The 25,999-nt window shown below is 46.8% G+C and overlaps 1 protein-coding gene across 1 annotated transcript; it reads left to right on the top strand.

Annotated features, from left to right (window-relative positions):
* The first annotated feature begins 1,247 nt into the window (after window positions 1-1,247).
* On the top strand, window positions 1,248-25,372 carry ACBD3 (acyl-CoA binding domain containing 3). Its single transcript, XM_054170583.1, has 8 exons — window positions 1,248-1,506; window positions 12,506-12,647; window positions 13,664-13,804; window positions 15,318-15,476; window positions 17,481-17,655; window positions 22,214-22,406; window positions 23,394-23,678; window positions 24,169-25,372. The coding sequence occupies exons 1-8, from the start codon at window positions 1,248-1,250 to the stop codon at window positions 24,378-24,380; spliced, it is 1,566 nt and encodes a 521-aa protein (XP_054026558.1). The 3' UTR covers window positions 24,381-25,372.
* The last annotated feature ends 627 nt before the right edge of the window (window positions 25,373-25,999 follow it).

Raw genomic sequence — 25,999 nt, 5'->3', positions numbered from 1 at the left:
TGCCCAGTGCCAGGACACAGGGTAAGAGGGACAAACTTGAATTGAGAATGTTTCATCTAAACAGGACAAGGAACTCCATTTTGAAGGTGGTAAAACACTGGAACAGGCTGCCTGTAGGGGGATTGAGTCTCCATCCCTGGAGTGATTCAAAACCTGCCTGGATACTGTCCTGTGCAAGCTGCTCCAGGTGAACCTGCTCTGGCAGGCAGCTTGGACTGGATAGTCTCCAAAGGTCCCTTCTAACTGCTGCCATTCTGTGATTGAGGGGATAAGGCCAGAAAGGGACAGCAGGCTTTAGCAAAGCACTGGGGACAGGGGATGTCAGGAGGTTGCAGAGCTGTGCATTCTTTTCCTTTGCATCTGCTTCATGCACCAGCAGAAAGGAACACCCTGCTTCCCAGGCAGGCAGGGAAGCTGCATCTTGGTTTGGGTGAGAAACGTGACCCAAAGCACTTCCTGCTCTTGCAGCCTTTCCCGAAATACTCCTGAGAGGATTGCCTGTGCTGGGAATAAACCTCCTTAGCCGCACCCAGGAGCTCCCCCTCGGCGTAGCTCCTGAGGGCAGTATTATGGTGAACGGTGCTTCATGCTCACAAGGGAGTGAGCTAACTGCAGGCACAGCTCTTGGAGAAGTCATTGCCTTGTACTCCTTTTTTTCTCTGGCTCATTGCTTTCCTGAAGCACATCTCCTGGGAGGGGAGTAAAAGAAGTCAGTGGCAAACACCCACACTAACAAAAGGCTTTCAACCCCTGTAACATGAAGCTGCTGGGGAAAACCCATTGTTTCCTTCTGTAAAGCAAGAAAAAGGTGCAGTGTGTTCGGCGGCACTGCCCCCGAAAAACCTAGCGTAACCTCCTGGGAAGAGAGGCTGTCCCCAGGGGCAGGCGCCCCCAACCTTTCTGCCCTACGTAGTTTATTTTCAGCCTCACCGCCGAGGCTGTGGGGCAGGCACCCGGCGGCGGGTGTAAATCTGTGGGCCGGGTCCAGGACCCGGGGGGACGGGAGAGGACGGCGAGAAGAGGCTGCCAGGCGCAGCGGCCAGGCTGGGCCAGGGCCCCGCTCCTGCCGCCCGCCGCGCTGGCCGCCGGGGTCGCCGCAGGCCGGAGGCGGCGCCGCGCCTGGGGGCGGGGCCGGGTGCTGGCGCGGGGCGGGGCCGGAAGTTCCGGGTCGGAGGGGACAGGAAGTCAGGACGTGGCCGCCGCAGCGGAGCAGGAGGCGGAGGGCGGGCGGGAGGAGGAGGAGGAGGATGGCGGTGGTATTGAGCTCGGACCGGCTCGAGGTCTCGGTGGACGGGCTGACGCTGAGCCCCAACGCTGAGGTGCCGCACTGTGAGGCGCGGCCAGGGCAGGGGGAGTCCGCGGCAGGGCGGAGCCGAGCGGGCCCCAGTTCCCCCGGTCCGGTGGAGGCCGGCGGCGAGGCGGCGGAGGAGGCGGCGCTGAGCCCGGAGCGGCGCTGGGGCTTCGCTCTGGAGGAGCTGTACAGCTTGGCGCTGCGCTTCTTTAAAGGTGAGGCTGGCCAACGTTGTGGCCCGCACACATCCCACACTCACACTTCCCCACCCTGTGCGCCATCCCGGGAAGCCCCGGGCAATGGCATCGTTCCCTTCCCCGCTGTGCCAGGCTCCGGGGTACGGTCGGAGACACGAATCTCCTGAGAGCTGTGGAGAGCGGCTCTCTCCTGGAACCACCCTGAGGGGTCCGGGAGTCAATGTGCTGGGTGCGGCGGCGAGCCGGGGCGAGCATCGTGTCCCCGTGGTCGGAGGCGGCTTGTGGGGATGCTCTTTTCCCGGTGCGAGAGGTGAGCCGAGGCGGGGAACGGGAAAAGAGCTGGCAGGTTGCCCTGGGTCGCGATGTGCCTACTCTGCGGGGTCGAGAAGGCATTTCCGAGGTTTTGCATCGCTCGTCCTAAAAACGGAAGAAAAAAAAAATCCTTCCCTGTGTCATGTGAAGAAGAACCTCTTTAACGTAGGCGAAAAGTGTTGGATGGCTTTGAGTGCTGTGGGGTCTGCTGACAGCCCGGATACTGGCGTGAGATGTCGTGCCGTCTCCACAGGATGCTAACTTCAAGCGTGGCTTTGCCGCTTCGTGTGCTGTCACGACTCCAGCTGGCGGCTGTGCGGGGGAGCCATGAAATACCCAGGGTGTAGATTTGGAGCGGGTTTCTGTCTTGGGATCCCTTGTAGCCAGGTTTGCTTCTGCAGGAAGCCTTTGCACGCTTGCTTTTGTCAGGAGGAGGAAATGGACTCCGTGGTTGTGTGGGGACGGGCTGTGTTGGCTGTAGCATCACATCGTGCCACAGTGTTTTTGAGCAGCTCACTGCCGTGTGTCACTCTGTAGGCTTCCAGGCTGCTGCTGCCGCTGCTGCTTCACGTGGAGCACAGAGCAGGCAGTCCAGCAATGTGCCTACATTTTAGGAAGGGATAACTGTACTTGAAAAGGTCAGTGTTGTGGCAGGTAGTTGTGAGATGATAGCCCAGGAGGATCACCTCTTCTGAGGACAAGCATTCTGGCAGGTGGAAACTCTGCTAAAAGGAAAATGTTGTCAGTTTTCTTCACCTGCACCCTGAGAGTTAGCAGTATGTAAGGGTCTAAGCAATTTTCCTGAGCCCAGAATCACAGAATGATAGGGGTTGGAAGGCAGCTCTGGTTCTCTGACCCTGTTCTGATGCCCTTCCACAAAGCAAGTTGTTTAGTTAGCATGCTAACAGAGAGAGATTGCTATTTTTCTTCTTAAGCCATAGCAACTTCATGGGACAGCTCCTGCAGGATCATAAGAGTCCTGATGGTGTTTTTTTGGTGGTGATGGGTTTGGGTTTTGTGGGGTTTGGGTTGGTTGGTTGGTTTTTTAACCCCTGTGTTGAAGAGCTGCTGCAACCAGGTATCAGGTTGTGGAAGCACTGCAATTTTACAGCTTGCCTTTCTGTAAGACAAGCTGCTTGAAGGAGTTGTGATTTGGTTTAATGAATGTTTCTTCTGTCTCTTCAGTAGCAAATTCCTTGTCTCCATCATCTGTGGTTATGTTTTTGTCTTGGGTTTAATATTCTACTGGAACCTGTATTTACAGTTTAAAAATTACACACTGTGAATGAGCTTGCCTGCATCATTGCCAACCTGCTGTCTGTTGGGTCTCATCTTTTAATGGCATTTATTTTCTGCTTTTATCTTTACTTGAATGGTGAAAAGTCAGTGGTTACTCGTGTCTGGGTTCTCCTTTGCTGTGTTGTTGCAGCAGTAGCTTATTGGTTGCCTTCCTCTTACTAAAAGTGGAAGTATGATGAAATGAAGCTTAACTACTGCTCTTTTTGTAACCTTCTGCAATGTCTTTTTACCACATGGGTTTCATAGAATCATTTCACTTGGAAAAGACCTTTTAAGATCATCAGCTCCCAAGCATCAACCTAACAGCATCATGGCCTTTAAACTGTGTCCTGAAGGGACTGCTTGCTACAATTTTCCACGTTGTATGGTGCTGTCAGACTTTCCTCTATCCTTAATGCTGGAATAAGTCACATGAAGGCACTGCCCATATTTTTCCTTCTGTATATAGTGGGGGTTTTTTTGCTGAAAGTGACAAAACACAGGGATTTTTATTTATAGATGTGACAGTGAGTTGCAGGAGCTTGTAATGCTTGGATTACTGCTTCTGCCAGCTCTGCGTGGCTCTGAAAATAATTGGTCTTGTTTCCAAATGATTTTCTTGGATCCACTGTCAAAACAAATGTGGGAGTGAGCATGCCTGTTTAGCAGCCTTAGAGGTGTTAAGGAACAAGTAAGGGTTCCTCCTTAGCTTCAAGGAGCAGCATATGAGGGATCTGAAAGTTGACCCATGTTTATAGAGTCATAGAATGGGTTGGGTTGGGAAGGACCTTGAAAATAATCTAGTTTCAACCTCCCCTACCCCTGGTATTGGCAGGGACACCTTCCATGAGACCAGGTTGCTCAGGGCCTCATCCAGCCTGGCCTTGAACACTTCCAGGGAGGGGCCAGCCACAACCTCCCTGCGCAAGCTGTTCCAGTGTCTCACCATCCTCACTGTAAGGAATTTCTTCCCAATACCCAGTCTAAATCTCCCCTGTGTTAAGAGGCCAATGCTGAGGTCTCGTTTCTGATCACTCCTGTTAAAACTATGCTGATTTGGGGATGAGAGGCTGTCTTTGAGGAGCTTAGTCTTGCTTAAAGCTGGTTGATATCTGTGCCTCAGTGCATGATACTACCTCCTTGCACAACTGCTGTGGAACAAACAAGTGACTCAGGAGAACAATGGTGTCTGGATTAACTGGTGCTTGGAATAGAAGGAATGGAAAGAAGAATGGCATCTGGATTCACTGTGGTGCTTGGAATGGAAGGATGCTAGAAGTATCCCTTTGTGAGGTCTAAGGGTAAGCAGCAATTGCTAGTGATGTGGCTTCCTTTCTGCTTCAGTGTGCAGGTTGACTTGTCTAGTTGCAACTCCTGATGTATTTTCTTCCTCAAACAGTTGAATCTGATAAAAAAGCTTTGGGTTTGCTCATTACAATGACAGCTGACACTTGTCTGTGGTGGCATACTGCCTGTTACAGCACTGCTGAAAGACAAGCCAAGGAGGCAGTGTGTTTTAACAGTGTGAGAACAACTGAAACCAGGCAAGGGTATTGAAGAGACTCAAAAGCTACTTTTTTCCCCTGTCTCTGATGAAGACAGAGGCAGATCTAAAATGCTTGACCCTGGGTTACTTCAATTGTCAGGCCTTGGGCGGTGCAGGAGATGTGCACTAACCTGGGGTGGGTTATATTTTCTTTGCATCTATAATGGCTTGTGAAGAAATGGCTTTTCAGAACAACAGAGGCATGGAAAATAGATGGTGAAGAGTGCTCCAGTCTATTTTTCCTGTGAGAAACAAGGGGTTTCCTTACAATAGGCATTCTTTCCCTTACTGCCCTGCCAAGCCTAGTTCAGGTCAACCAGCATTTTGGCTGCCATTAAGGAGCTACTCTGCCGTGCTGGATGCAGTGTACAGTGGAGAACAGTCATGTTCCTGAAATGGGCACATTTCTCTGTCCTTTGGAGTGTCTCTAATTGTGTGCCCTGGGGCAGCTGGCAGGATGGAAGTGTCTCTTGACAGCTTATTCTGCTTGCTGAGCCGCTATGAGCTGTGCCAGGGAAGGTAACTTGTTTAAGGTGTAAACTGCATCCTGTGGTAGGAGGGGTCAGCTTGCAGAGCTCTGCCAGCAGATCTCTTCCAGTATGGTGTTTATGGTCTTCCACATCCTGTCATTGAAATACCACTGCACCCAACCTCCAGTATAGGACAGTCCTTAAATCACTTAACCTTAAAATGGTTTGGGTTGGAAGGGACCCTAAAGATCTACTTCCAACCACCCACCCAAGCCACCACCACCATGGGCAAGGACACCTCCCACTAGACCAGGCTGCTTGAGGCCTGGGCAACCTGTTTCAGTGTCTCACCACCCCCACTGGAAAGAATTTCTTCCTAATCTCTAGTCTAAATCTCCCCTCTTGAGCTTCAAGCCATTCCACCTCATCCTATCACTACAAGCATTGTGAAAAGTGCCTTCCCTACCTTTCTTGCAGGCTTCCTACCCTTCAGGTACCAGAAGGTTGCTAGAAGGTCTCCCTGGAGCCTTCTGTTCTCCAGGCTGACAGCCCCAATGAGGGCCTGAAGTGTTCATGCACTGTCTGAAGTGACTTGCAGCGTGTCACCTCCGAGCAGACAATATGCAAACCGTATCATTTGGGTGTCTAAAGCACTCCTGCTACGTGAAGTACTCTAATTTCATGTGACTGCTCCAAGTTATTTCCTCTTATCCCAAGAAGAATGCATCTTGAGCTTGAGCAAGACATCCTCCTAAATTGATTGTTTGACCTTAACTTTTATTTTTTAGGGCTAATTTGATGGCATGACTGTTCCATAAGCTCAGTAGGCACTTACTTTCCAGCATGTGAAAACCCCTATAACAAATTGCGTTTGATGTGAAGTTGAGCTTTGATCACACTTAATTGGAAGGGAAGGGGTGGTTGGTAACTCTTCTGTTGATGCAGAACATCTTCAAGAGAGGAGAATTAGGAGTGTAAGAGGGTGTACTGGGATCTGCAGGCAGTGATTCAGTTCTCACACTTCTGAGTTTTAGTCTCGCTCATTAAAGCTTTGCCAATGAATAGCATTAACATATGTGACTTCTGCTTTTAAAAGCTATGAGGTGAAAAATCACACTTCACAAATGGTTTTGTAGCTCCTTCTGGATGACTCAACTGAATTCTGTCCCATGGGAGTTAGGCATTTAGGGTGAATGCAGTAGGGTGAAGTTAGAGTTGAAGCTGCACTGTGTTGTGCCATGTTTCTTACAGGGGGAAAAATCTGAAGTCAGTTAGAGGCAAGTGCCTTGCATGAAGTGCGTTTCTGAAACACCCTGGAGTCTGAGTGTGGGGTTTGATACCAGTCCCTGTCGATGGTACAGTGCCACATGGTGACACTAGCTTTTGCCAAGTGCTTTTTATTCCTAGGCGTAGCTTCAGCTCACTGATGTGTTTGCATGCCAGTACAAACGGTGGTCCTCAGCCACAGTTAACTGCCTGTGATGCAAAGAGAGTCCTTAGTGTTTGAAGCACTGGTTTTCTGGAGTGTTCAAAGGAGTTGCCCTCAATGGATCTCAGTTTTGGGGGCATCAGAACAGAGCAGCTACTGCCAAGGACAGGTGTAGCATGAAGAGCTGATACTGGGTGTGCAGAGATCTCCCATTTGGGGATGACAGCACCGAAACGGTGTGTTGTGGTTTCATGACACACATCATTAAGCTGGAAGAGGGCAGATTTAGACTGGATATTAGGAAGAAATTCTTCCCAGTGAGGGTGGTGAGACACTGGAACAGGTTGCTCAGAGCAGTTGGGGATGCCCCCTCCCTGGAAGTATTCAAAGGCCAGGCTGGATGAGGCCTTGAGCAACCTGGTCTAGTGGAAGGTGTCCTTGCCCGTGGAGGGGAAGTTTGAACTAGATAATCTTTAAGGTCTCTTCCAACCCAAACTATTCTGTGAATCTATGAATCATTGAGGCCTGAGCTTGCAGTAAGTGGGAGCCTATCCATGTGCTGGGTGAACTACTCCATGTCACTACTGAAGAGCCTCTGTGTGTGTATATGTGTCCTTACTTCCTAAAGCATTGTAGGTCCATAGGTTGCCTTGTCCCTGTAACCATACCCTTAATCACTACTGGAGTTTGATCTGTTAGTGGGTACTGCTTAAGCATAGAGTTTAGTTGACTTGAGAAATTATTCAGGTAAATAATGATTTTGTCCAGCAGAGAGCCAGGAAGGTGATTAGAGGTCTGGAACATCTACCAAGCAAGGAAAGGCTGAGAGAGCTGGGGCTGTTTAACCTGGAGGAGATTGAGGGGAGATCTCATGAATGCTTATCAATATCTAAAGGACAAGTCTCAGGAGAACGGAGCCAGACTCTTCTCAGTGGTGTCAAGTGACACACACACAGGAGGCAATGGACACACACTGGAGGCTCCATGTAAACATAAGGCAAAAAACTCTTGACTGTGTAGATAGCAGAGTGCTGGACCAGGCTGACCAGAGAGGATGTGGAGTCTCCATCCCTGGAGGTATTCCAAAGCCACTTGGATGTGTTCCTGTGTGATTTCCTTTGAGTGCTTCTGGGCTAGCAGGCAGGGCTGGACTACATGATCTTCAGAGGTCCCTACTATTCTGGGATTCTGTGCAGTATTGACAGGAAAGAACTCTCCTAATCTGTAAGAAGCTGCCAGCAGCACAGGAGGGTTGTATAGTTGCTGTGTTTACTACTGCTGCATGCATCCTTTGGATTTCTCACTGTTCCCTAGAGCTCTTTGATGCTGTTCAGCTTCCTGACAGCTGTATTAGCTGTGTGGGTAATACCTGCTCAAATGGCACGTCTGTGGATGCTTGAATAAACTGGGCACTTGTCTGGACTTGCTAATGCTCTTTTTAGGCATATTTGACTCTGCAGATGGCCTCATGTCCTCTGGGTCGCTTTATCAGCAACAGCTCCAAGTCTCTGGGATAATTACAGAGTGTGGTTCATGCTGAAGAATTCAACTGAAAAACAGCTAGTAGACAACTTCACTCTCTTGACTGGCTCCAAGTATTTTGCTGAGAGTTTGCTTCTAATGTGCATTATCTACAAGTCACTGAATGCCTGTCTCCCACTCTTCTCATCTGTCTGGTTTTCTTTCTTATTAAATTTGTTTGTTCTTCTTTCCTTGGGTTGCCATCCCTGGAGGTGTTCTAGGAGCATGGAGATGTGGTGCTTCAGGATATAGTTTAGTGGTTGTGGTGGTTGGGTTGTGATTGGACTCAATGATCTTAATGGTCTTTTTCAACCATAATGATTCTATGATTTTTTGACTTTAGGCTTCCCTTGAAAGTTGGGGCTTGAGGTTTGACTTCCTGAGATGCATTAGGAAGAGTGGCCAGCAGGTTGAGGGAGGTTTTTCTCTCCCTCTACGCTGTCCTAGTGAGGCCACATCTGGAGTATTTTGTCCAGTTCTGGGCTCCTCCAGTTCAAGAGGGACAGGGATATACTAGAGTGTGTTTGGTGAAGGGCTGCAAGGATGATGAAGGGACTGGAGCATGTATCCTGTGAGGAAAGGCTGAGAGACCTGGGGCTGTTTATTCTGGAAAAGAGAAGACTGAGAGGAGATCTTACTAATGTTTACAAATATCTGAAAGGTGGGTGTCAAGAAGGGGCCAGGCTCCTTTCAGTGGTGCCCTGTGATAGGACCAGGGGCAACAAACACAAACTGGAACACAGGAAGTTCCATCTTAACATGAGGAAAAACTTCTTTACTGTGAGGATGGTGGAGAACTGGACCAGGCTGCCCAGAGAGGTGGTGGAATCTTCTTGTCAACTTTCAGGACCTCTCTGGAGGTTCCTGTGTGACCTGCCCTAGGTGATCCTGCTTTGGCAGGGGGGTTGGAGTCAATGGGAAGCTATTGTTTTTCCCCTTTTAACCCTCTTCAGAAGTAAATTCACATACTGCTGGGATGAGCTGGCTTAGGTGGCACGCTTAGTACAGCAAAGAGATGTTTTTTGGCAGACAGCTGTAGCTATACAGGTTGTGTAAGGTGAACTGTGGCACAGGGACCCTCTTTAGAAGCGTATTTCACTCGGAAGCTTGGCAAAATTTGAGCATAGTATCCTTCTCAACTGACCTGCTTTTAAGCATGCTGCCCCAGGATATCAAGAATGATTTCAAAGAGAATTTTGTTTATTAAGACCGAGGGAAGTGTTTGCTACCTAACAAGCAAGTCCGAATTAAATGTGAAGAATTGACAAACCCCCAAAAGGCTCTTTGGGTGGCCTGAGAGCAGAAAACCCTGAGACTTTTGGAGAGAGCTTTCCAGGACATGATGATTTGCATCTTTTGAGGATCACAGACTTCTGGGGGTGGGGAGGGACCTTTGGGGATGGTCATGTTTAGCCCTACTCTTCACAGCAGGCTTCTCATGATTGTGTCCATTTTGAATATCCCCAAGGATGGAGATTTCAAAACTCCTCTGGACAAAGTGTTCCAGCGCCTGATCACACTCACAACTGAAAAAACAACACACTACCTCTTAGGTTTAAGTGCAGATTCCTTTATTTCAGTTTGTCTGCTGCCTCTTGTCCCGAGATACCACTCAGTAGGCACTGGTTCAGCCTTTACATCCCCCTCTTCCCCACCCCACCAAATATTCCTAGAAATGCATATTTTTGTGAAGAGAGATTTCTGGTTTCTGAAGCTGGAAGCTGTATTTGCTATACAATTGTGTGGCACTGGGAGAAGAGCAGATACTTGCTTCTGGAAGAGTGAAGTGGACCTCTAAGAATGGGTAATAAGGAATGCAGTGTTGATTCTCCTAATTCCTGGATTCTGGCTTCAAAACTAAAGGCATGCATGTAGTGCTTCCTTGTGGTGTTTTAACTAAGTCCAGTAAGATACTGAACTTATTCTTGAAGACACACTGAGGGAGTTGGGGCTGCTCAGTCTGGAGAAGAGAAGGCTCTGAGGAGACCTAATTGTGGCCTTCCAGTATCTGAAGGGGGCTACAAGAAAGGTGGGGAGGGATTTCTTAGGGTGTCAGGTAATGACAGGACTGGGGGGAATGGAACAAAATAGAAATGGGTAAATTCAGATTGGATGTCAAGAAGTTGTTCTTCCCCATGAGGGTGGTGAGACACTGGCACAGGTTGCCCAGGGAGGTAGTGGAAGCCTCATCCCTGGAGGTTTTGAAGGCCAGGCTGGATGTGGCTCTGAGCAACCTGATGTAGTGTGAGGTGGCCATGGCAGGGGCCATGATCCTTGAGGTCCCTTCCAACCCTGACAACTCTATGATTGTCAAAAGTGCAGGTTCTCACTGTGACCTGCAAACACTTTCCCTCCAAAACTGTTCCCGCTTTTCAGAAGCAGTTGCTCAGAGTTTCTCAGTCTGCCATAGTTAGAGCTATGTTCCTCTTTTGCCCTGAGCTTTGCTTCTTTTCCTGTTAATAATTCTGTTCACAAGCATCAATTGAGCAATTTTGTAATATGTAAAAGTCAGCTCTAAAGTTTGGGTGTGAATCATAGAATTGTTTTGGTTGGAAAAGACCTCCAAGATTGAGTCCAACCTTCAACCTAAAATCACCATAGTCATTAAACTGTGTCCCAAGGTGCCACGTCCACAGGTTTCTTGACCCACCTCCAGGGACAGGGACTCCACCACCTCCCTGGGCAGCCTGTTCCAATGCCTGACCATTCTTGCAGCAAAGAAATTTTCCCCAACATCCAACCTAAACCTGCCCTGGCGTGACTTCAGGCCGTGGACTGTTCAGTTTTGGGCTGTATATAACTTGCTCCAAAGGAGAGCTGGAAACTGGTGGCAGCTCTGACTGCATGGAGAGCAGCTGGTAGTACAGTCATGTGAAGTGAGTATTGTTTACCTCTAGTAATAGCTTCCTCATTTATTTGTTTGCCTCATCAAAAATCAAGCTCTTTTCTTAATGAGCAATGTAAATTATCTGTAGCGGTGCCTGCTTCTTTGTTTTGGTTTGACAGTGTAAACTTGCTGAGGTAAGTCCTAGCTGACTAATTCATGTATCATTTTAAATCATAGAATGGTTTGGGTTGGAAGGGAGCTTAAAGATCATCTAGTTCCTCCACCACCACAGGCAGGGACACCTCACACTAAACCAGGTTGCTTAAGGCCCTGTCCAACCTGGCCTTGAGCACTTCCAGGCAGAGGGTATCCACAGCCTCCCTGGGCAACCTGTTCCAGTGTCTCACCACCCTCACTGGAAAGAATTTCTTCCTAATACCCAGTCTAAATCTCCCCTCTTCCAGCTTCAATCCATTCAACCAATGCAAGTCTCCTCTTACCAGTAAGCTTACGATGGGATCTAACTGGGACCACTTCAGAAGGTGTTGATGTGGAGCCACTGGATCTCTGATTTGGTTCAGACTCATGTCTTAAGGCCAGAGCTCACTGTAAATGTTGGTGCTGAAGTCAACTCTAAGACTTTCCATTGTGAGAGGTTATTCCAGCTGCCTCAGCAAAGTACAGCAATCAAATTCCCTCCAGGAAAACTCTCCTGTAATTCTAACTCTCTCTCTCTGAAGTTTTCCTTGCCTCAGACCTTGCTCATCCTGTTTTCCATGTGAATGGAGAGCAATTGATGAAGCTAAGGTCGCATCTTCCTTTGTGGAAGTACACTGCAGTAGGGATTCAAGTTCAGGGTTTTTTCAGTATTCCAGAGAGACAGATCCATAGGGTATGGTGCTCAACTAACTGACATCAATTTTTGTGTGGCAATTTTGTAGAATTGTCTGGGCTGGAAGGGACCTTGAGGATCATCTAGTTCCAACCCGCCTGCCATGGGCGAGGACACCTCACACTTGAGCAGGCTGCTCACAGCCACATCCAGCCTGAACTTAAAAACCTCCAGGGATGAGGCTTCCACCACCTCCCTGGGCAACCCCTTCCAGTCTCTCACCACCCTCATGGTGAAGAACTTCTTCTTAATATTCAATCTGAATCTACCCACTTCTACTTTCGCTCCATTCCCCCTAGTCCTGTCACTCCCTGACACCCTAAGAAGTCCCTCACCAGCTTTCCTGTTGGCCCCTTCAGATACTGAAAGCATCACAGATCACAGGATGTTAGGGGTTGGAAGAGACTCAGAGAGATCATTGAGTCCAACCCCCCTGCCAGAGCAGGACCATACAGTCCAGCTCAGGTCTCCTTGGAGCAATTTACTAGATAAGACCGACTCCAGGTTGTATTGTGAACCTTTCAGCAGCTTAAGTAGATGTGTTTCTTCCAGACACATCTATGTCTTCTGACTGAATTTGTCTAAGCTTTTGTAACTTACCTTACTCCTTTGTTGTTTTTCTTAAAGAAGGAAATCCTAGCAGTGTTAACCCAAAATGCTCTTTGCTGTCCTGTGCTTAATCAGTTCATTGCAGTTGTGAAAATACATTTTTTTTTCTCTTTTTTTTTTTTTTCTTCTGCAGAAAAAGATGGCAAAGCCTTTCATCCAACATATGAAGAAAAGCTCAAACTCGTGGCACTGCACAAGCAGGTCCTGCTGGGACCTTACAACCCTGACACTTGCCCTGAAGTTGGATTCTTTGATGTGCTGGGTAATGATAGAAGGTAAAAGGGCTGGTGCCCTTGTTGGCCTTAACTCTGTTTTTCCTGTCTGCACACAACATCATCCAGCTCCACAGTAAGACAGGAATTACATGTGTTGCCTCAAGATGTCTGTGTGAGAGTGAAAAGTGAGAGTGGCCCTCTTCAAATACACCTTGGATTGGAAACCTTGAGTCCCAGTCCAGTAAAAGACCTAACAGAGTATTATTCATGTTTTCCAGCCACATTAGGAAAAGCTGCTGTGCCACCACTCCAGTTTCTCACAGCAATTTAAGGCTTGGCTAGGTGTGCATTCATCTCCAGACCCATGTCTCAAACTCCAAGGTTAGAGCAGGCCAAGCCTTTAGTCAGTGGTAGCAGCAGTTCACCATAGCTTTTCCTAATAGGGAAGTTCTGAAGTCAGGTACATGATGCATTCTAGCTCTGGGTATATTTTGATGAGATCTGAGCAGTCCCAGGTGTGCCTCTTGCATGGCTCACAGTTCAGGCTGCACTTCTGATGTCTGTTGTGACTATTTCTAGCGTGAAGGTGATGTGCAGCACAGCACTGGTGTCTTGAAGCTGGACACAGTGCTCTGCTTTCACCCACACTGATAGAGCCTTCCTTTAGGAAGAACCAGGCTGTTGTACTCAGCTCACTGAAACACGGTAAGCAGTGGTTGTTACCATGTTTGCTCAGCCAGGAAAATGGACATTTCTCCCCCCCCCCAACTAGAGTGGAAGAAGGGTAAAGTTATTTTCGATTCAGTGGTAGCTGGGAAGCTTTTGGGCATAGTTGAAATTTCTTAGCAAGGTCAATGGCATCTATGAGATTTGATTTAAGCACTCAATTGTGTCTGTTTGAAAGAGTTGTTCTGGTGCAGGCAGGAGAGCACTGTGTTATTAGCACATAACAGTATTTGGTCTCTGGTTTCCCAGCTGTTTGGGGGTGTTGTTTTCTTTGATGAGTTCTCAAGAGTTCACTACTGACTTGAGAAGACTTGAGTCCTGTGTTATTTCAGCTGATTTCTCTCTTGCAGGAAGGAATGGGCTGCCCTTGGAAACATGTCAAAGCAAAAAGCTATGACAGAATTTGTTAAGCTTCTGAATAGGTGCTGCCACTTGTTTTCAACATATGTCACTTCCCACAAGATAGAGAAAGAAGAACAAGAAAAGAGAAGGTAATGTTTTGAGTCCTTTGGTGTTGGAGTATATTGAGTCTGTAAGTCTTGACCTATGGGCAATGTCACAGCTAGCTGTCTTGGGAAGAGAAATGCTTGAAGTTTAGGTGGCTGTGGTACCATTTGATCTCTTAAAGTCTTTTTCACTTAGCCAGTAATGAAAGATTATTTCTGAGGTGAAGACACTGAGAATGTAAGGAGTGTTCTTTAAATCTTGCAGATAGTGTCATCAGCTGAATACAGGCTTCACAAAACGTATGCCCTGATGTCTGTGGGCTAAATATATACAGAATGTGAAACTGTCAGGTGCTGGCATGAGTTAGCAACTCAGCAAAAGCTTTCTTCTACTGTCCTTTACATATCATGTAATTACTAAACTGTATTATCTATCTAATTCTTGAACATCCATTAAAGCCTGGAAGAGAGGTTTAAGGTTGCCAGGCATTTCTTTTTCCTACTGCTCTCTCTTACAGGTAGCATAGCAATGGGTTAGAATATCAAATGTTGATAGGTTAGGATGAATACCAGAATATAATACAGAATTTACACTTGCCATACTGCAGACTGCAGTAAAACTAAACAGTAGTATCTCTTCTTCTTGTGTCCAGTAAGACACTTGAGCCACAGCAACCCTGTGTGACATTGCAGGCTTGGGGAAGGGTGGCTGGAGAGCTGTTCAGTGGGAAAGGACTTGGAGGTGTTGATTGTTGTCTGGCTGAACATGAGCCAGCACTGTGCTCAGGCAGCCAAGGTGGCCAATGGCATCCTGGCCTGGATCAAAAGTAGCCTGGCCAGCAGGAGTAGGGAAGTGATTGTGCCCCTGTACTCAGCACTGGTGAGGCTGCATCTTGAATACTGGGTTCAGTTTTGGGCTCCTCACCACAAGAAAGATATTGAGGTGCTGGAGCACATCCAAAGAGCAACTAAGCTGGTGAAGCACCTTGGATGCAAATTGTATGAGGAATGGCTGGGGGATCTGGGGCTGTTTAGCCTTCCAAAGATGAGGCTGAAGAGAGACCTCGTTGCTCTCTACAACTCCCTGACAGGAGGCTGGAGCCGGGGTCAGTCTCTTCTCACATGCAACAAGCAACAGGACAAGAGGAAATGGCCTCAAGCTGTGCCAAGGGAGGTTCAGGCTGGGTATGAGGAAAAATTTCTTCCCAGAAGGGATTCTCAAGCATTGGAACAGGCTGCCCAGGGAGGTGGTGGAGTCACCATCCCTGGAGGTATTTAAAAGATGTGTGGATGTGGTGCTGAGGTTTAGTGGTAGTGGCTTAGCAGCAGTGGTGGCTTGTGAGCTCTAGGTGAGCAGCTGGAATGGATGATCTCAAAGATCTCTTTCAACCTCAACAGTTCTGTGATTCGGTGGCTCCTCAGGCCAATTGAAGTGGGAAGAGGTGATGCCAAACCAAAAGCCTTACTGGGCAGGCAAAAGGCAGGTTACAGCATGTTGAAAATAACTCATCCTAGGACTGTAGGAGTGCTGAAATGGCTAATTGAGTTGATGTTGCAGAAGAGAAGAGGAAGAACGAAGGCGGCGTGAAGAGGAGGAGCGCGAGCGCTTGCAGAAAGAGGAAGAGAAACGCAGGCGAGAAGAGGAGGAAAGGCTGAGGAGGGAAGAAGAGGAGAGGAGGAGAGTAGAGGAGGAACGACTTCGGATGGAGCAGCAGAAGTGAGTAGCAGAGACTAGCAACACTTCAAAGGAGACAACAACTGCCTTGCACTTGAGATAATTGTATCTAACTGCTTGAGCAGTTGCGCTGGAATTAAATACCTGCAGTTCAAAGCACTTGAGTCCAGCAGTGGCATTTGCAGCCTTGGTTAAGAGGGATGCAGTTTGCAGGGAGTCATTATCCAAATGTGTTATTGTGTGCAGCCTTCTCAGATCAAAGTGCCATAGAAGCTTTGTTTAAAGGAGTTTGGGGGTTCAGGAGCTGCAAGTCCTGAAAACCTGTGGCTCTGCTTTTTAAACGATGAATGCTGCACTCAGCTGAGCAAAGCATCCAGCTGGAAGTGTTGCTTGAACTTGGAAGTTTCCTTTCACAGAAGGCAGAGCCTTGTGAAAAAGGATAACTGAAATTCAGTGGGGTGGTTTGAATGCACGTCTGGAATGTTCTAACTTGGCAGTCTAACACCACCTTCTTAAGAATACTCCCTTGCTTGGAAGTGTGGTGTGTCTGCAGATCTCATTTGTCCACTGGCCATCACTGGATCATCACCCTTCTGAAAGGAATAGAGAATTCACCTTCAAATGCACTTAACCTTTGTTTGTGGCTTGAATTCAATTTGAAATCCTTTAAAACATACAGCTGTAGTTGTATTTCACTGTTCCCACCACATCCAGTTGTTGAAAACATGGATCTAGCTATGGACATAGAGTATTTCAGAGAATAGTAAATCATCGACCTAGCTTTGGACACAGAGAGAATAGTAAATCATCAAAGCTATTCCACATCAGTCAGCAATTATTTTCCATAATAAAAATGTCTTTTCTGATCCTGTGCTTGCTGTGGAGTGGCTTTGAGAAGGGAGGAAAGAATCCAAAAGTTGTAGTGTTTGTTTAACATGGTGAGAGCCAGAGGACTGTAAAACACAGACAGAACTGAACAGAAAATACAGCAATAAAGACTGTTAGGCAGTGCTAAGTAACAGGAAGTGTGACATGCATGGAAGTGAAGTGGTTATTGCTTTTTACAGGAGTAGCAGTTGTGTTTTAAGTGGTTGTAGCAGGTTTCAGAGAGAGTTTAGACAGAAAAGAATGTGGGTAAGTATATACAGGCCAAGTGTGTCTAGATTGGTAAGAGTTTGAAGAGTTGACGGATACTGAACCACTCTAACCCTGCAGCTTTTAGCACATACGGAAGGAAGAAGAGGGGGAAGGAAGTAATTATTCCTCTCTTTGTGTGGTAACTTTCCTTCCTTTGAAGCATCAGTAGCTGGTCACTGATGGACACAACATGTGAGATAAACCCTAATAGCAAAGCTAATAACAGTTAACAAAGCTAACTATATAGTTAGCCCTTTGGAGAGAGGAGAAAAGCTGAGCTCTATGTGCAAGTACCTGTGCTTCTCCTGAAGCTGCAGCATTTGAGTTTAGTGGAGGCACTCAAGAGCATACTGTTGAGTGAAATAGGCCACAGCCAGCCATGCTTTTCATATTTGTTTGCATTCTGACCTGGGAAATGAAGATAGATTTACCAAAAAGCATTGGTGTGCTGCACCCACAGCAGGTTCTTTCCCACCAATATTTGCTGAAAGGATGGTTTCTGTATGCTTGCTGGCTTGTTTTTTTTTTCCCCCAGAGGAATCAAATCTGTGGTGTCTTCCCCTTGATTGTTTGGGAAACTGAGTCATTCATTTTTATAGCACTACCTCTTTATCAGACTACAGATTGAGAATTACGTGAAAGCTCTTGGGGTTTTTGCTGGTTTGGTTTAACATTTGGTGTTTTGAAAGACTGGGTGGAAATTGTTGCTCCCTTTATATTCTCAGCATACTTTTTTTGTCGTTAGGCAAAATTCACATTTCTGTCACCTCTGGCTTCTGTGATGTAGATTGGGTTTAATTGGGTTTTGGCAGGGACTCACTTACCTTTGAGGTCACTTAAACGCAGGGCTTCTTTCTCAACATCCTCAGCTGCTTGTAATCTTCATAGTCTCTCTTCCTGCCACTCTAGGCAGCAGATCATGGCGGCACTGAACTCTCAGACCGCCATCCAGTTCCAGCAGTACGCAGCCCAGCAGTATCCGGGCAACTACGAGCAGCAGCAGATCCTCATTCGGCAGCTCCAGGAGCAGCATTACCAACAGTACATGCAGCAGTTGTATCAAGTCCAGCTTGCACAGCAACAGGTATGGCCAACCAGCTGAGAAACTTAGATTTTGTGTCCTGGGCTGTCTCTAGCAGACACTAACTTGTCTGCCCTGCCCCTTTATCTCCTCGACAAGATAGTTGCTACAAGGAGGGAGAATATTCTAGTGACTAAGGCTGCTTTAGATTCAAACACCAAAGCCCCTTTTGTTTAATCTTTTCAAGTACTTTTCTGAAGCAGCTGTTAATTAAGAACATTCTAAGCAGCCATTACTAATTACTTGGTTTGATATTATTCTTGGGGACCAGATGTGCTTTGCTGCAGCATCTGTTGCCTGTGTAATTTAATGGAGGTACATACCAGTGCATCTGAGCATGAGCAAACCTCTTCAAGTAGCTCTCCGTGTTGGTGTCACACCTGCAGATGTGTGCAGAGCAGCAGGTTTGGAACAGCCATGTGCTTCCAGCTGAATGTGCATTAACATCACTGTTGGGTTTAAGATTGCTCCTCCCTCTCAACTTGAGCACTACAGACTTCTTTCTCCTTTGGCATCTATTGTTTGACATCAGCATCTCATTAAATTGCTTGCCTGCAATAGAGTGCTCATGATTTGGGTGGGAGGGCAGACTTTCATATCTCTGGCAGCAACAGGTGACAGTGGTACCTTACCTTTTGCAAGGGTTTCCTTGTGCCTAGGCACGAAAAGCTGCTACTTTGCTTCAGGGGATCTTCCATGTCTGGCAGATGCACTGTATTCACATCTCAAGCTGTTTTAAAGCTCAAGGATGTCCATCTGTAACTCTTAGATGTAAGCCAGACTTCACTCTATTATGTCTGACCTCTCTGGGAAAGACCTGAATCTTTAATGGCCTGTAAATGCCAGCCTGAGGTCTACTGCTCTTTATCAAGATAAAGACTTAAAATTATCACAGAATGCCAGATTAGAAGGGACTTCAAGGATCATCTGGGCCAGCCTTTCTAGTTCAAATGAGAAGGCCTAGCACCCTGCCAAGCTGAGCCTTAAAACTGCCCAATATAGGGGAACCCACTGTTTCCCTTGGCAGATGATTCCAGTGTCTAACTGTTCTCATGGGGAAACATTTTCTTCTGGACTCTAATCAGATCAATTCAGTAACTAATCTCCTATTAGGTCACTTGCATTTTGATGCAGTTGATGCCCTCAGAAATGACCTGTCCAAGGAAGGAAGCTATGTGAACCTCATGAAGTTCAGTAAGGCCAGGTGCAAGTCCTGCACCTGGGTCAGGGCAATCCTCAGTATCACTACACTCTGAGGGATGGCTGGATTGAGAGCAGCCCTGTGGAGATGGACTTGAGGACACTGGCAGATGAAAACCTGGATATGAGCTAGCAGCAAGCTCCTGCAGCTCAGAAAGCCAACTGTATCCTGGGCTGTATAAAAAAGTGTGGCCAGAAGGGGTAGGGAGGGAGGTGATTCTCTGCTCTGCTCTCATGAGACCCTCCCTGGTGTACTGCGTTCAGCTTTGGGGTCCCAAATACAAGAAAGACAGACACCTGTTGGAGAGGGTCCAGAGGAGAGACACAAAAAATGGTCAGAGGGCTGAGAGAGTTGGGGTTATTCAGACTGGAGAGAGGAATGCTCCAGGGAGACCCAGTAGCTGCCTTCCAGTACCTAAAGGAAGGGGTGGTCTGAGAAGAAAGAACTTTTTGTCAGGGCCTGTAGTGACAGGACAAGGGGCAGTGGTTTCAGTCTGAGAGAGTGGAGCTTTAGATTGCACGTGAGGAAAACTTTTACAATGAGGGTGGTGAGACACAGGCTGGATCAGCTTGCCCAGAGAGGTTGTGGATACCCAATCATTGGAATTATTTGGGGTCAGGTTGGGTGGAACTTTTGAATGGTCTGATCTAGTGAAAAATGTCCCTGCCTATGATGAGGGTGTTGAATTAGATCATGAAATGGCCCAGGTAGGAAGGGACCTTAGAGATCATCTTCTCCAGTGTGCCTGCCATGGGAAGGGACACCTTTCCACTAGACTCAGCTGCTCAAGGCCTCATCCAACCCAACCCTGAACACCCTCAGGGAGGAGGCATCCACAGTCTCCCTGGGCAGCCTGTTCCAGAGTCTTACCGTCTTTATACTGAAGAACTTGCTCAAATCTATTTTAAACCTAATCTCCCTTGGCTTAAAACCATTCCCCCTTGTCCTATTGCTAGACACCTTTATGAAAAGTCCCTCTCTCCCCTTCCTGTAGAATTCCCTCAGATATTGGAAGGCAGCTATAAGGTTCCCCCATAGTCTTCTCTTCTCCAGGTTGAACATCCCCAGCTGCCTCAGTCTATCTTCATAGCACAAGTGTTCCAGCTGTTGGATCATCTCTGTGGCCCTCCTCTGGACTCACTCCAATAGCTCTGTGTCCTTCTTTTGATGGGGACACCAGAACTGGATGGAGTATTTGAGGTGGGGTCTCACCAGAGCAGAGTAAAGGGGGAGAATCACCTCCCTCAGCCTGCTGGCTATGCTTCTCTTGATGCAGCCCAGGATGTGGTTGGCTTTCTGGGCTGCAAGTGCACACTGGTGGCACATGTTGAGTTTCTCATCCACCAGCACCCCCAAGTCCTTTTCTTCAGGGCTGCTCTTGAGCCAGTCACCTTGATGACACCTTGGTACTGATGCCTTGGTGTCATATTTATAAGCTAACACTGTCAAGTCTTGTCTTCAATGCCTTTTGTAACTGAGACTTCTCCCTTGAGACTGTGATGGTGGAAACACTGCTGCTCATTTCCCTCCATGCTATCAGCACTGCTCAGTCATGGCTGTCTGCTTCCTGCGGACAGGAGACTCTTGCCCTCCAAGGCCTGGACAAAACAGCCTTTCTTTTACAGTGGCTTGCAAAATAAAAAGTCTGCCAGGCAAATCTCTACCTGGCTGACTCTTGTAGAGGAAAGGATGAAGAACAACCACATAACAGCTCAATTATGTAATCCTACTTCTGACTTTCCAGAAGGCTCAGGTAGCCTCTGCAACACTTCTGAGGAATACTTTCCTTTTGGATACCTGTAACTCAGCTGCCCTGGGGTCTCTTATGGCAAAGAAGTGCTGTTCTGGCACGGGAACTGCGTGAAAGAGTCCAGTGCAGAGCCACAAAAATGATTAAGGGAGTGGAACATCTCCCTTAGGAGGAAAGGTTGAGGGAGCTGGGGCTCTTCAGCTTGGGGAAGAGGAGACTTAGAGGTGACTTCATTCATGTTCATTAAGGGCAGTGTCAGAAGGACAGAGCCAGGCTCTGCTCAGTGATGTCCAATGATAGGACAAGGGGCAATGGGTGCAAGCTGGAGCAGAGGAGATTCCATGTGAACACAAGGAAAATTTTTTTCACTGTGAGGGTGACAGAGCCCTGGAGCAGGCTGCCCAGAGAGGTTGTGGAGTCTCCTCCTCTGGAGACTTTCAAAACCCACCTGGATGTGTTCCTGTGAGACCTGCCCTGGGTGATCCTGCTCTGGCAGGGGCGTTGGACTGGATGATCTTTCAAGGTCCCTTCTAGCCCCTGACATTGTCTGATGATTGCTTACAGATCAGCTTGTGATACCATGACATTTGGTACAGCTGTGTGCAGCAGCCTTCTAGAAAAGTTCTCCCTGCTTTACTCTGTCTCAGTGCATAGAACTGCTGTGGTAGAAAGTGGAGACCTGGGCAGCACCTATACAACTGCTCAGATTTTAAATCCAGCTGATGTTTGACTATTTTGTCTTCATACTCACTCAGGAAATTCCATTCATTCATCAAAATCCTGTGCTGATTAGATTCTTCTTTAAAGAACAGTCCTGTCAATTACACCTTCTCCCTGTCCCAACAGGGACAGGGGAACCTCTCTGCACTGATAACAAAGGGCAGGGCTGTAAGCCTTGAAGCTAAAGGGGTAACCCATCCTGCTTAAATCCAAAAGGATGTGGCTTACTTTCTATAATCTCATTTTCAGGTGTATTTAATCCTTTACACAGAGACAGCATGATGAATTCTGTCTAAAGAGTTCCATTGTACATAAGTCATGTTCTGAAAGCTGCACCTCTGAGCTTTAGTAACTCTCCTCTCAGACCACTTGCAGTCCTTGTAGCTCTTAAGCTTCCTGCTTTTATATTGAATAACTGCTTTTATCAGGTGGATTTGATAGAGAATCCTGCTGAGCAAGTTAACTCACAAATGGGCAAGTACTTACTAGGCCTTAAATAGTTCCAGCTCATTTTAGAACTAAATGAGTTCAGGCTGGAACCCTCTCAGCCTACTGGTGAAAAAAAGGCAAACAAGGAATTACTTTGGATAATTAATTTGGATCAAAAGAGTTCTTGAAATGCAGAACTTCTGTGGTCAAGCGCCAGGGTTTATTATCTGTGCTCTGATTCAGTTGAATCTTTTTGTTCAGGGTGTGTCCACCAGCCCAGAACAAAGTGACTCTCAGTGGTTAATGTGCTGCTTCTAGCCCTTCAATGTCAAGCCTTGGGGAGTGGAGGGGGAGATTTTTTTGGTTTCGTTGCTCTTTGAAGTGGCTTCAGCTTTTCTGCTGGAAGATGGAGACATCTTGGCAGCTTTTATTTTTACTTGACTCAATTTCTGTCGTTTTAGGCAGCCTTACAAAAGCAGCAGGAGGCAGTTGTGGCAGCAACAGGGACTCCTCTGACCGCTACATCGAAGGTGAATGCGCCTGCCCCAGGGGACACCCCATCTATTAATGGGCAGGCCAGTACACATGCAGACAGCCCTGAAAAAGAGCTGGATCCAGAGGCTTTAGAAGAAGCCCTAGAGAATGGACCAAAAGGTAGGACTGGCCAGCTTCATAAATAGCTACAGCTTTTCTTGGGATTCAGATGTCTTAAGCACATTTACTATGGCTCTTTGCTTGGTTTCATGTGCAAGAGCTAGGAAACGGGAAAGAACAAGAGCACTTCAGGCAAAGCAGATGGGATCCCCTTCCCACTCTTGACTTGAAGGAAGGGGGCATAAGTTTTAGTAGAGAGTATTCTGTGCAGAAATATGTTCCTTCTTATTTGAACTTGGGTCAAAACTGAGTGATTAAGCCTTGCAGATGAAAATAAAGCCAGCTTCTTCTTACCCTCCCTGAATGCAGCCCTAGATGTGGCTTACTCCTGACCTATGTGCAGTCCAGACTGCTGCCCCCTCACATTTCCCACCTTCCTCAGACATCTTCTAGTGAGCAGGAAAAGCAGCCTCACAGCAGCTCTCCCATCATTTGTACTTCTGGGTGTTGCTTTCATCCACAATCATCAGTCCTCAAAAGAATTGCTTGGATCCCAGTATGGAATCAGCACCAGCACAGTCCCTGCCTGCATAATGATGTGCTCAGCTGTTTCAGTCAGTATTTTGACCATTTCTAGACCAATGCACTACCTTTGGTTCCATCACATTAAAGTGGCAGGGCTCTGTGTAATGTAACCGTGTCCTTTGTGACAGCACAACTGTCTTCTGAGTCTTTTCTGTGTCAGCACTGTTGGTTTAAATGTGGTGGATGGGTAAACTGGTAGGATTGAAGTGTGCAGTGTTAGATCTAAACCTGCACTGCATTTCATGCAAGCTTCAACTGTGAAAAGATGTTTCTTCAGTTAAAAAACAAAACCCAACAAACAAAGCAAAAAAAATCACAACCCTACAATAAAATTTCAATACACACCCCAAAAAAAACAACTTGGATGCTTGTGGTCCTCACGTGCCCCTAAGGCACACTTAGGTATGCAGCGTAAGTAGCTGGAAGAAAGATTAACTGAGTTTTTCCTCCTCCTATCTCCAGATTCTGTTCCTGTGATAGCTGCCCCATCAATGTGGACACGACCCCAGATAAAAGACTTCAAGGAAAAGATCCGTCAGGATGCAGACTCCGTGATCACAGTGGGCCGAGGAGAAGTGGTTACAGTTAGAGTCCCAACTCATGAGGAGGGCTCTTACCTCTTCTGGGAGTTTGCTACAGACAATTATGACATTGGTTTTGGGGTGTATTTTGAATGGACAGACTCCCCTAACACTGCAGTCAGCGTGCATGTCAGTGAATCCAGTGATGATGAGGATGAAGAAGAAGGTAAACGTGCTTACTTATATAAACTGCCAGTCCTGCAGAGCTTGCCATGGAGGAAAACACAACTGAGTATCTTGTGTGGTCTCCTAGTTCCTCCAGCTTCCAACTAGCTGAGGAATCTTGTCTTCAGTTTTGAATAGGAAGTGCAATTCTGGACATAACTTCAGTCACCTCATTTGGTCATGGATAGCAGTTCATAGATTGATAGAATGGCTTAGGTTGGAAGGCACCTGAAGGATCTGCAGAGGGGGTTGGACTTGATGACCTTTGGAGGTCCCTTCCAATCCAGACCATTCTATGAATTCCTCATAAAGTGAGCATGCTCACTCTTCCTCCTGCTCTGGAGTGCTTTAGCCACAGCCTTGGTGGCACCCATCTGATTTCTAAGCTAACAAAGAGTGCTTTGTCCACCACAGATCAATCTTTCTCTTGTAAAGCATCAACTCATGTGAACTGACACCTTTTTTTTTTTCCACTTCTTTTTCCCTTGCAGAAAATGCTAGCAGTGAAGAAAAAGCCAAAAAGAATGCCAACAAGCCTCAGCTAGATGAAATAGTGCCTGTGTACAGACGAGACTGTCACGAAGAAGTGTATGCTGGCAGCCACCAGTACCCAGGGAGAGGAGTTTATCTTCTGAAATTTGACAACTCCTACTCCCTATGGAGGTCAAAAACAGTTTACTACAGAGTTTATTATACTAGATAAAGGTATGGCTGTGTCTGAGGCTGGGCTGTGCAGAAGATGTCATTTTTATTTGGAATTTTTCTTCAAGCATAATGGATCCTTTTGAGTCTGTGTTTTCTCTTGTCTGTATCTGTATGGTTTGTGTGAACTTTAACAAGTAGACACTGGGATCTTCCTGCTCCCTGACACTAATGCATATTGCATTGGGTTTAACACAGGATCTCCCTAGCCCTTTTTAGCCACTGGAGCTAACCCGTGGAAGTCGTTGGTTCCAGTGGTAAGGTCACATCAGTTGCATTTGTTTAAAACCTCCTGAAAAAAAAGGGAGAGGGAGTTGCTGGCTCACTGGCTGTGGGTGATCTGCTACTTCCAGGTTCTGGATGCTTTGAATAACTCCTTAACAGTTAAATTTCAAGGTCCCATCAGTAACTGGTAGATTTGGATGCAGTTCTGCTGTGTAGCAAGTTTCTCATAACTGTAACCGAGTGTCACATTTTTACACCATTAAAACTTGAAACTTTTTGAGTTGATGCAGTTTAGTAACAAGTTGTCTGGCTTCTGTCCTCTTCAAAGACGAAACATTCAGCTCCTTAAAGCAGTGTAGTGGCTAAGGATGAACAGCATCCTGAAACCTCTTCTGAAGATGTCAAGTGACCGATAATTAAATGTAACAAGAACAACCTTAATCTCTCTGCCCTGATGCTAACCCTAGAATAATTAAAGAGTTTCTCTTTTGTTTGGTTGGACTCTCCTGAGGCAAGTGACTTTGGAGCAGGGCACAAGCTGTTTCTAAGTTTGGTGAGTTTATAATGGGGTAGACTTTAAAAAAACAATAGTAATTTTTTTACCAAGTGTCTAAAAACCTGAGAGCAGTTTTCTGCACAATGTTCTGCTTTGCCTGTGTTTGTAAAACCTTGAATTGAGCACATTGTGCATCTGAAGAACTTGGATGAAGAATTGGAGTCAGTGCTGCACCGATGATGGAGATCACTGCCAGTCCATTTTATTCTGAACTGGTGCAAACTTTCTGCTTGAATCTGTTAACTATCTGCAGAAAGGCAGAGGGCACATACAGACACTTAACAATATAGCTTTAATCTCAGTTTCCTATGGTTTGTTTGGGGCATTTCATGTTTTTGTATAGAGGGGAAAAAAAACCAACAAAATGCAGGTGGCTACTTGCCTTGAGGCTGCAGTAAGAAGCAGCTGCTGTCCATGGAGCCCTGCACCCCAGGGGTCAGATGTTTTGCCTAAGTGCTGTCTGTTACTGAAAGAAAAATGGTTCCTTTGGGTCTCTCCCATCAGTTCTTGCAGCAAGATTTCCACTGCTGAGCTGCAGCATGTACAGGTCCAAGGCAGATGACATTGAGTTGGGAGGGGGAATGGTTTGGATAATCAGTTTGTACATACATGATACTTTACTTTTCTCATACCAACCGTGGAGAACACTTCTCCTGGAGTGCTTGACTTGTCACCCTGGGTTTGGTTCAGCAACACCATGCCAGCTTAGAGCTCGTTAGTGCTGCTTTATCCAAAAACACTGTACAATGTTCTGCTCTTGTGTACATAACAGTATATAAACCATGACTTTAGAAAAGTACCTTGCTTTGAGAGAAAACTGTATTTAATGTAAAGAAAAA

The sequence above is a fragment of the Dryobates pubescens genome, chromosome 2 (genome assembly GCF_014839835.1).
Source record: "Dryobates pubescens isolate bDryPub1 chromosome 2, bDryPub1.pri, whole genome shotgun sequence".
NCBI lineage: Eukaryota > Metazoa > Chordata > Aves > Piciformes > Picidae > Dryobates > Dryobates pubescens.
Note: the sequence above shows the minus strand (reverse complement) of the source record. Positions and strands in the feature narration are given on the sequence as shown.

Coding starts and splice junctions, on each gene's coding strand:
- ACBD3 (XM_054170583.1), top strand. CDS start 1,248: ATGGCGGTGGTATTGAGCTCGGACCGGCTCGAGGTCTCGGTGGACGGG. Junction 1,507..12,505: donor GGCGCTGCGCTTCTTTAAAG/GTGAGGCTGGCC, acceptor TTTCTTCTGCAG/AAAAAGATGGCAAAGCCTTT. Junction 15,477..17,480: donor CTTCGGATGGAGCAGCAGAA/GTGAGTAGCAGA, acceptor CTGCCACTCTAG/GCAGCAGATCATGGCGGCAC.